Raw genomic sequence first — 10,818 nt, forward strand, 5'->3', positions numbered from 1 at the left:
GCACTTTTTGAAGAAAATCTAAGACTTTTAAGTGCGCCTTATGGTCGTGAAAATACGGTAATATGTAAGCCCAACAGTAACTTACTGTAATTTGCACTTCTTCGATGCAGGTGTGGATGTGAAGGACTGCATTGTAACCAGGACAAATGATGGATTTGTGCTCGATGATGACGATCTAAAAAAAAAAAAAAAGAACATTTCAGAGGACTTGAAAACCAGATTGTGTCTTTAGATACTTTGCTGTTAGTAGCCTGTTACAAAAGCACATCATTTGTTTTAATTTCTTGAATATAAGAAAAATAAAGAGTAAAAAACTGAAAAAAAGGCAGCCAACATCCAAAGAGCAGCGTTGATGTCCTTCAAGAAGCCTAGAGAACTATTCCTGAAGATTACTTTAAGAAATTATAAGAAAATTTGCCTTCTTCTGACTCTTTTTTTGCCTTATATGCTGTATTTTCCATGTGTGTTTGGAGATGCTTCAATACATACAGTACAGGAAAAGCTGACAAAAGATTCTGCCCGAGAATCCCAGCTGTGCATGAAAACAGCCAAGGAATGACACAATCAACAACAAGCGGGCTTCGCAGTATTCCCAGTGTTTGTTATCTTAACTTCAACCGAGCCACGGGGGGGGGGGTCCCAAGCCCGGATCAAATGCATCTTTGATCTTTTCCAGATCAAAAATGCAGATAATCAACAACTAAAAGTGAGACCCGAGTCTCACTAGAGACTACTAAATGGGAAAATAATTTTTTGCATGTTAAGAATCTCTTGAAGCTTTGAAATTTTAAGAAACATTTGGTAAAAAATGAACGTTTTGGACTACAGGTGGGTTTTTGCATGCTGCGTCACATATTCTCTTATAATACCAGAAAAGATCCTCTGAACCTTGTGACCCCTTAATATAAAGCGGTGTGTATACTACGATGTCTAAATGGATGTCTTGCCTAAGCTTATTTTCAGACCTGAAGGTAAGCATTTCACAAAGAAAAGTACAGATTATCAACACATAAGTAACTATTTGTCTGGCAAAAGTCTTACTTTATAAGCCTGTGTCTGCTCAACTTGTCCAAAGCAAGCTCCGTCAGACAACTCTGCAACTAACACAGGCTTGAAAAATGTGTCTCCAAAGCTCTTATGGAGAAATGCCTCATCTTTGATAATTACTTCTGCTGGTCTGTGTAGACCTGCTGTGAACACATGATCATCAACCAGAGTGGCGACTGCTTTCTAACATAGCCAACCTGCAAAAGGATGCATTTAGTTTTGTTTTTAATATGAGACACAGCAGAGACACGGGAGCGGATTCATTACAGGAGCCTGTGGTGAGGAGTTTATTTGCTGGCATTCAATTAAATAAATGGCATCACCTGTGGTTACCTCACCCCCCTTCATCCCCCCAACTTCTCCCCACAGTTAACGACTGTCAAAGTCAGGAGTTAGAAGCCAGCATGCAGTAATTATCCAGTCTTTACCTGCGCATCAAAGGTGCGCCCAGAGTGGCAGAGGTTGTCGGGGCTGCAGAGGATAAAACCAGGAAGGATCTCTTCCTCCTCTATGCCCTTCAGCCGCAACTTCAGGTTCTCCCCAGGACTTGCGTCGTCCGTCTCCACATCGTCACTCAGCAGGCTCAAAACCTCCACCGTGTGCTGCAACACACACATGCATACAGCTACACGTGAAGTGAGGAAAGACTATTTCTGCATTGATGCAGAAGTATATATGACTGGCAATGAAAATGAAACTGAGTATTTGTGGTTATAGGATCCTCTTTCAATCAAGAAGAGGACTCACCCTGTTTGGCATCATGACCAGCTGCTGGGCTTTACTAATGGATCCAGATTCCAGCTTTCCAAGGATAACAGTACCCATATCCTACAAACAAGGAAACCCACAGTTAGAGGCAATATTCAAGTAAATGCACTATACTTTGCTAACCGCTAATACACCCATGTGTCCAAATAACATCTGCCATATAGATGCTTTTACACTGGTGGAATGTCATATCAAATATGGTCAAAGTTTCTTTGCTGTTTGCAAATAATCCCTGTGAGAACAGGAGCTCCACCCCCCTTCTGTCCAAATCTCCTGTTTACGAGGAGCAGCCAATCACAGGAAAGTTGGCTTAAAGGGAAGGTGGGTGAACTGAAGGAATGCACCATAGCTCAGAACAAAATTATAATAAGGATTATCTTGAACTTTGAATCATGCAAAGCTACTCTAGTAGAGTCCAAAAATAAAAATATACAGTTCAAATATATAAGTTCACTTTAAACAGTCAGTAAATCCATTCTGACTGTGGTGGGTGTGGCTCAGGAGGTAGAGTGGAAGGTCAGAGGACTGTTTCTCCAGCGACTCAAGTCTGCATGTCAGACGATGGTTGGGGAAAGATACTGGGCCAGAGTTACCCCCGACACATGTGTGAGTGCAGGAATGTTAAACAAACCCTTAGGTACAAACAAAAGTGCTATATAAATGTGTAAGTGCCAGTCCATATCCCATTTACTTTAGTCTTAAATACTGCATTTCCTCATACTTTCAATAAGCACATAGTTCTAATGCAAGCCTTAGAAGAACATGGACTCTTGGAAGAAGCAGCTTGCTGTATAAGATATGATACTTTTCTTTTGGCAGTAAAAAAATGAAATAATGATCATGACTGTGAGCTTTCAGACACCACCAAAATAATGCACAGTGTTTTCTCCACAGCTGAAAGGTTGCTGTATCAAAGTCCTGGCAGTCTCGGTGACCATTAGTATGCAGCATCCAGTTGACTGAACCATAATCCCATTACATCAGGAGAACATCAATTGAGGCTACTTAGTCATACAACTGCTACATAAGGCTCTTATGCAATCGCTGGGAGAGAAAGACAACAGGATAAAGACAGATGATGACATATGAAGAAAGGAGGAAGAGCCGATGGTCAATTTTTGTTTCAAAATAATTCAATTCCAACAACGCTTACAGTGTGTGATGAACTGCTTCCAACATCTAAACCAAGCTGAGCGCCAAGGAGCTCAATTATCTCAAAGAGGAATGGCTGTGCGGAGGCCACAGTGTGTGTGTGTGTGTGGCTCATTGTGTGACTGTCTGTGTGTTCTGGGAAAAAAACTCAAGAGGAAGCAAAATGACAAACTGACAAGAGAGCGAAAAAGGATTTTGGCAAAGTGAGCACGAACCAAAAGAAATTTTACACCCACTCATCCTCTGAGAGCGGAGCTGTGCAGAACACAAGCTGCCAATGGTTTTGGTTTTCTTCTTACAGGAAATGAGGATCAAAAGCTTCCAGTTGCTCACCTTGTATTTGTCTACGATAGGTAGTCTGACAGGCCCGTCGCTTGATCTGGTGAAGTTTGGCAAACTGTCCAGGTGGGCAATAAATGGCAAACCCCTGTTAGAAAAAGAAATAAGCAAAACAAAAGTAAACAGTAAAGGTTTTTATTGTAGTCAGCATTTGCTTCACACAAATCAATGCACAAAAAAACAAACAACACTACAGAAAACAGAACAAATCTGTGCAGTCTTATTTCTCTATGACTTATGAGCTCTGTAAAGCAAAAAGTCAAAGAAACACCGCACACACCGGCTTCCTTCATTATAAATGCTGGAAATATTGAAATCAGCATGTGTAAACAAGCCTTACCTCCATCTTTTCATTATTACCCACCATTTATGCATACTGTTACAATTACAGATGCTCAAACACAGCCAAAGCTAGCATATAAATGTGACTCTAATGCTCCGGCTTCAGACCTTTTTTTCCACTTTTTTCCGATTTGCATATTATGAAGTGTGCATGTAGAAAGCAACACATTTGAAATGTTCCCCAATTTATCGCAGTTAACTGCCACGTTATCAAAAACACATTGCATCCAATTGCCAACTTGACCGCCCATTCAATGGCAAACTGATAGCAGACGTTTTATCGCCGTCTTGAAGCGCCAGTCTCTTTAAAGATGGCAGCTGAACACAGGTGGTTGCAAACCTGGTCCCTGTCTTTGAAGCAACCATTTCAAAGGCAACAACATCCCAGATTCACTGCACACTTTTGTAATAATGTTGTTTATGCTGCAGTGCCCAACCTCTGTAGAGGGCCAAATGGAGAAGAAATTTAAATGGAGAGGTTACGAAGCGCTAACGCAGCGTCCTTCAAAGAGTTCATTAACTAAGTGGCTGCCTCAAGGCCTAGGGTAAAATACATAAGTCTGATTTTAAACTACTTTGACAGATTACAACAGAGAACTGTGGAGTTTGAACTCAGCATAATAGATCACCTCCTTTAATTCAAACAAATTGTCTCTTTGGCCTCAGAATGTTGATCCTCTGATTCTCCCAAAGTCACCAGAGGCTGAAGGAGTGTGAGCTGAACACTACATATTGATTCTTTCTTCACACATAATTATCAACTTATGCAGCAAAGCAACTATCCTATCACCCCAGCTAAGCTTTAACATGGCCACTATGATCACTGTGTACTTCAGAATCACTGTTATTATTGTTATTTATAGATTATTATACTGTAAGAGATGATTAAGGCAGTGACCAGTTGGATGACGGGGACTAATTAGTATATTTATGTGCTTAAAGTCAGTAAGGTCGACACAGTGTTGTGGTATTTTTGGTACTGACCCTTCTCTCTGGTGAGGTCTCACTTTATCTTATAAAGGTTCAAGCCTGGTGATGCCGTTCAGAGCACAATGACCTAACTGTGTTCTGTTTGTCTTGTGTTCTCGCGCTGTGAAGGCTTTCAAGGGCAGCCTGTCTGCTTGTTGACAGTGCAGGACGTCACCATGTGTCTTTACATCCAGAGGGGTATAATGAAAACTCTTTACTCTACACAGTAATATAATAATATAACCTGAAGTGTTGACAGAACACCTAGTGCCCCTCTAGTTGTTGCTCATCATAATCATTCATATGGTCAGCACCATAATTACAAAGAATCAAAGAATCCTCCTCACTCGACGGCTCATTTATTCATTTTTTTAATTCACTCACATATTTAAATTAGTACCTTTAACTTTATTTTTTTCTTAAAAAGCCACGTGTTTAAATATTCATTCTTTCTTTCTTCCCCTTTTATCACTCCAAACATAACATTTATTCACAGGCTTTGTGTCAGCTACTAATCTGCATATCTGTGTAATCTATCCCTTTGTTGTCTTTCTCTTTGATTTGTCTTCCTGCAAAGCACTTAGCGTGCATTTTAAATAAACTCTCGCACGCAAATAATAGGCCGAGCCGGGCACTCATCATTTTGTACTCGTCATAGAGCAGGAAATACAGACTGCAAGAACTATATTTGAATTCGCTGAAATATAAATAAGCGTGACATACTCAGAAAGAGCTCACGCGTTCAACGCCTGATGACTTCAGGGGCCGTTCAGAGAGCTGACTTACGTGTACCAGGGGCATTCAGATACAGGGTCCTTGAGGTTGGCACCTGTGAGTCCAGAGCAAGGCATAAAGTGGATGTCCTTCTTAGGGTTGAAGCCCACCTTCTTTAGAAATGGCACCAGCTTCTCCTTACACTCCTCATACCTGCGAGAAGAAAACAAAAAAATTATTAAAATATTTCTTAACATTGTGTTTGACATAAATATCACACTGGAATCATTAATGAACAAATAAAACAAATAAAATCAGTCACTTAACCACAACTGGTGATGCTTTAAAGCCCAAAATCACTACTAACACTTTCCTGGAGATACTGCATGTTTTTCTTTTTTAAATAAAGTCCAAAATAAACATTCAAATTCCCAAATTATCCATTTTAAATCACCTTTCTAGGCTCCAGTTGACAGTGGGGTCATCCATCTTGTTGATGAGGACAATGAGATGTTTAACTCCTGCCGTTTTAGCCAGCATGGCATGCTCCCGCGTCTGCCCACCCTTTTCGAATCCCGTCTCAAACTCGCCCTTTCTTGCCGAAATCACCTGGCAAAAACCAATAAGGCAAGAGAGAAATATTTAGAGAGCGCCTTTTATATTAAATCAACCCGTGAAAGAACCGGGTGATATGTTTCTGAGGTTCAGGGATAAAGATCTGTCTCACCAGGACTGCTAGGTCAGCTTGTGACGCCCCACCGATCATGTTGGGGACAAAGCTCTTGTGTCCGGGGGCATCGAGGATGGTGAAGTGTTTTTTCTCCGTCTCGAAGTAAGCTCTTCCAACCTCGACCGTCTTCCCTTTGTCTCTCTCCTCCTGATTTGTGTCCAGAGCCCACGACAGGTACCTGCAACAACCGCGCTCGTGCATTCATTTATGTTTTACAAAAAGGTGCGTACGGCACAAAGAAGGTAAATGCCGTCAAAACACGACGCCCCTCACCATGTCTCCCTGTTTTTTTCTTTCGCTTCTCTTTCATATTTCTCCAGGGTTCGTTTGTCCACCATTCCAGTTAAGTACCTTTCAATGAGGGCACAAAGGGAGGAAACGTTAACAAAACGTGCAGCCCAGTGCACGTCCGAGACAGCCACAGGCTTCGGCTGTTGTAACAGATGATTCAACTCTGTGTTTTTATTCTCCTGTATCGCTAGTTGAGCTAAAAACAACTCCATAAAGAAACGAATCAAAAACAACACAAAACATTTAAAAATTAATGGATCACTCACATGATCTGTCCTCCGATCGTCGATTTCCCGGCATCTGGCAAGTACAACCAATTTTTTAGTGAACATAACTTTGCATAAACAGCCTTAGATGAAACACAACCGAATGCAACGCACCAACATGACCAATGAAGACCACGTTAACGTGTTCTTTCTTAGGGGCGTCTGGTGGCGCCGGAGCCACTTTGGGCAGGGGCATCTCCTCCTCTTCCTCCTCCATCATCTCCTCGTCCTCTTTCCCTGCTGCGCCTCCCTCCACCGCGCAGGTCTCCCCAGACCCCAGATCCTCCTGTCCGCCACCTCCTTCGTCTCCCCCGGGCTCCTCCTTCTGCTCCCACGTCTCTTCCTCTGTGGGCATGTCTGCCTCTGTGCTTCCATTCTCCACTGGAGCTGGAAGCACACATTTTTTACATTTCTAGTTATCTAACTCCGCTGTAATAACCGGCATCGCACCGACAACTTGGGGGCTGCTTTTCATTTGATGGGAGGAACTTTAAAGACGCTGTATGATAGGAATAAAATCAAAAGTGACAACTGACTTATTGCAGATCCTGGGCTTCAGTCAAGCTGATGTACATCTTGCCAGATCTTTTAGCAAACTTAAATCTTTTCAAGCACATTTGCACAAAGATTTCAATCAAACAACTTCAAAGACAGGCCTCACCTCCATTTATCTACATCTCCTGCATAGTCTATTGCTTTAATCCAGCATGCTGTGTAATATGTGCTGCAAGACTTTCTAAATAACCTAAAAAGCACCCTATTGCTACATATCCGTGGTCTGCCCACTTTATAAAGACAAAATCAATGCAATGTTCTGCAACGCAAGCGCGTCAAAAATAAATAAATCAGGAGCAAGAGGACGCTGAAAATGTGCTGTGCCTTGCAGAAGAAGAAGCATCTTCCCTTGGCAACACACAAATAAGCCTCCAGTTTCCGTCACTATGAAATTATGCGGCCCAGCAGTTGAGTACAATGTCTATTTTCTTCTCCACGCCCTTCATTTATAATCAGCTGACTTTGTAGGCTGTCTCGTCAAGCTGTACTTATATTTTGAGACATGTTCGGGGACATCTGAAGGAACAAATGTTGCAGCAACCATCTCCATGAATGTGTCTGCAGGCAATGGGACTAAGGGAGGTGACTGCAGAGCTCGCTCACTTATCTGTCCTCATGTACACTACACGGTCATCTGGTTTTGTGTCCCTGCCTCAGCCACTCTTTGAAAAGCAAAAATGAGTTCCCCATAACTCAAGCAGAGGTGTATGACATCCGGGCAAAAGGCCAAATATGAGGGAAATAAAGCCTCACCAGAACAAAGTTAATATGTTCCTGGTGTAACCAAACACAGTGCACTGACACAGAGCAGGCCGGGGCCTTGGACGGGCAGCTCTTGACACATACGAATCACGGCATGTGCCAGTAGGAGATCTATTTTGGGCAGGAGCGAGTGAGGTTGCACCACATTCTACCTAGGCCCATGCACGTGGGTTTCTACCAATGACAGAAAACCAAATATGGCTCAGTAACTACTTACAAGTAGTGAGCATCCAAGCTTTAAAAACTGCATGAGGTCTGGTGTGATACTTATAACGTGGATGTTAAATCTTGCACACCTGAGCCTGTATCTACCCCCTGAAGCCTGAGCTAGAGCCGTAACTTAACCAAGTGAACATGCAGTGCACTGGAGTACACTGTGGATGCGTACCGACTGTTTCTGACACCTCCATACTGGCAGCTGGATCAGGGGTACCTTAAAGATAAGAAAACAAAAAATACTTTCGTAACTACTCATTAGAAAAGATTGCCCGCGGCTCACATATTCGTTACTACTACGTCATGAATCAGCTATTGCACCACAGCCGCACTTGTGCCGACTTGTTGATGAGTTAGAGGGTATGCTGTGCTGTTCAGCACAGCGAGTTACACACAGGAAGGCTAACTTAGCTGGACTAGCAAGCAAGCTAGCAAGTTAAGCTAACTTCCAGCCAGCTGTCTGGAATTTAACCTACCATCTGAAGCCGGCATTTCCACAGCGCTGGCTTGAAGGAAGCTTGGTACAAACACCGGGGCGTTAACGTTGGGGACAAACGGCTTGGCGTTGACGTTAAGGGCGGCGAAGGCGGTAGGGAGTCCCGCCGCGGCAGCAGGGGCCTCGGCATCCTCTTCCAGCTCCCACGAATCCGGGGCTGTGTCTCTCGTGTCCATCGCTGCTTTTTCCAGAGTTGACAGGCTTCCCACCACCGGGCAAGGCGAATGATTTTTGTGGTTCCGTTTATATGGGTTTAGTTGCTGGTGTGTTTTAGACTCTTAGCAGCACGCTCGGTGAAGTTCCCATTGCTTTGTTAAGCCTTGCCTTGACAAGCATATGGATCCCGTAGCTGACGAGAAGTGGTGCACGGCAGCTGCACGTCCCTCGCACACCGCCAGAGGGCAGCACCGGACACCTGCAAACCCGCTAAGTATACAGTCAGGGTACAATTAGTCTTGCAGCCCCCCCCCCAATGAAACCCAAGTATGAAACATCAGAAAAGGGATTTTTATTCTTTATTAATTTCATAACAATCTCTCAAACAGAAACAACACCACCACCAAATAGTACAATACTATATGTCAGACTTTAATCTTTAACAAATTACACAAGCTTAATGAAGCTATTAATAAATAAATAAATAATATAACTAACAAGTTGAGGGGTTAGCAAGGAACAGTGTTAACATGCAAGTCTCATCTTTTCCATTTATTATACTTCAATTATACTTCAATCTTTGGCATCAGTAACTCCTCCAGCAGAGATGGCAAAGGTTGCCTCATTCTCAGGCATATCAGGACTGGAAGCAAACACGAAGAGACAGATGAGTGTAGAACATTTATCTAAGACTTTTCACGCTTTGCTCACGTTCACATCTTTGTCACTACAGTGTCATATCATGTCGTATACTTGATCCAAGTTATTAATAATTAAACTGATCACTATGAAAATTGCCCTTGAACTGCTAAATACCTGTCAAATATCTTGGCGATTCTCATCTCCCCACGCCCCTTCCTTAAGCTGATGCGTGTGGTGGAAGCGTGGGCCAGGATGTGCCCACCAATTGGCTTCTTGGGATCAGCTTGAAACCTGAAATGGGTGAGAAACTTAAGAACATCTCAGCAGTGTTTCACACGGCGTTTGTATCAGAAAACCTCCTATTTGTAAGCATGAGGGAATCTGCGCTATCTTACGTCATTCCGGCTCCAGGATCAGCTGTCATTTGGTTGGTAATAAACACAGCTACGTTGTACTCTGACAAAAACATAGATCAGAGTCAGTGAAGTTTGAACGCAAGCATCGGTTTAAGAATCGCAATCACCCACAGAGATAGTTGAAGGTTTGTAAATAGTTGCTGTCTCATGAATGCAAACAGACTGCAATCAGTCTGAATGAGGCATTGTCAATGAACACAGACTCAGCTGGTTGTATTCTAGTTACATTCTTATAGACCAAGAAAGCTGCTGAGCTCAAAAGTGAAAGATCAATGTAATATTCTCTTAAGCAGCTTAAGCAGTTGTTAAGCGTGCATCATGGGGTGCCTTGTGACTCCCACCTCTAGGACCTAGCTTCCAGGTTGGAAAAATGAAGCCAAAGTGGAAGTGCTTTAAACCTACAGTGTATATAAGGTCACCAGATGGTGAGAGTTGTAGGTGCAAAAAAACTTCTGGTCCTCATCTGTCAAAATGGAAGATTTTTTGTGGCTAAGGAGTTACAAATCACAAGTCATTGGCCCAATTAGCACACTGTTGCACAGTCAGTTCACAGTCAGTGGAAACACTCATCTCGAAGCTTTGAAAACATTCTGTCTCCATGTTGATGATTGTTTATCCGACATTCCTTATACATAAAAGTTACTATATGAGGAAAATGATCAGGGTGCTATTTCCAGTCAACCACCAGCAACTTCTGTTTCCAACAGTTCGTGTAAAAGATAAGGTGTTAATGGCATAAATATTTATACACAAAAACCGAGAATCCTGATTCAGACCTTCAGAGATTTTCTGCAGCCTTGAAAGCATCTGGGCCAGTTTCTGCTGCCGCTCAGCGAGCTCCCCTCTGCCAGAGAAGTCCACTCTGAACAGAGCCATGATGGAGTCGATAATCTACCAACGACGAGCACACAAGCAGAGTGAAAGGCCAGAGAAACAGGGAAACCCGGTTTCTAGGTG

General features: G+C 42.8%; 2 protein-coding genes across 3 annotated transcripts in view; both read right to left on the reverse strand.

Annotated features, from left to right (window-relative positions):
• The window catches only part of gspt1 (G1 to S phase transition 1), an 11,826-nt gene extending 2,766 nt beyond the window's left edge, over positions 1–9,060 (reverse strand). The window contains exons 1-12 of one of the 2 annotated variants that reach the window (XM_005721763.2): positions 8,628–9,060; positions 8,324–8,368; positions 6,733–7,005; positions 6,619–6,652; positions 6,335–6,412; positions 6,059–6,239; positions 5,786–5,940; positions 5,404–5,544; positions 3,301–3,394; positions 1,795–1,875; positions 1,476–1,649; positions 86–175 (exon numbers count right to left, since the gene is read on the reverse strand). In XM_005721763.2, coding sequence (XP_005721820.1) covers positions 86–175; positions 1,476–1,649; positions 1,795–1,875; positions 3,301–3,394; positions 5,404–5,544; positions 5,786–5,940; positions 6,059–6,239; positions 6,335–6,412; positions 6,619–6,652; positions 6,733–7,005; positions 8,324–8,368; positions 8,628–8,823 — 1,542 coding nt within the window. In that variant the 5' untranslated portion in view covers positions 8,824–9,060. The remainder of the gene's footprint in view (positions 1–85; positions 176–1,475; positions 1,650–1,794; positions 1,876–3,300; positions 3,395–5,403; positions 5,545–5,785; positions 5,941–6,058; positions 6,240–6,334; positions 6,413–6,618; positions 6,653–6,732; positions 7,006–8,323; positions 8,369–8,627) is intronic. The other variant, XM_005721764.2, reaches the window with a different exon arrangement.
• Positions 9,061–9,288: 228 nt separating this feature from the next.
• The window catches only part of dmc1 (DNA meiotic recombinase 1), a 4,169-nt gene continuing 2,639 nt past the window's right edge, over positions 9,289–10,818 (reverse strand). Inside the window, exons 4-8 of the mRNA XM_005721957.1 lie at positions 10,805–10,811; positions 10,638–10,752; positions 9,841–9,901; positions 9,620–9,736; positions 9,289–9,446 (exon numbers count right to left, since the gene is read on the reverse strand). Coding sequence (XP_005722014.1) covers positions 9,377–9,446; positions 9,620–9,736; positions 9,841–9,901; positions 10,638–10,752; positions 10,805–10,811 — 370 coding nt within the window. The 3' untranslated portion in view covers positions 9,289–9,376. The remainder of the gene's footprint in view (positions 9,447–9,619; positions 9,737–9,840; positions 9,902–10,637; positions 10,753–10,804; positions 10,812–10,818) is intronic.

This window comes from Pundamilia nyererei, unplaced genomic scaffold (genome assembly GCF_000239375.1).
Source record: "Pundamilia nyererei isolate P.nyererei 1_Seehausen unplaced genomic scaffold, PunNye1.0 scaffold00005, whole genome shotgun sequence".
Lineage (NCBI taxonomy): Eukaryota > Metazoa > Chordata > Actinopteri > Cichliformes > Cichlidae > Pundamilia > Pundamilia nyererei.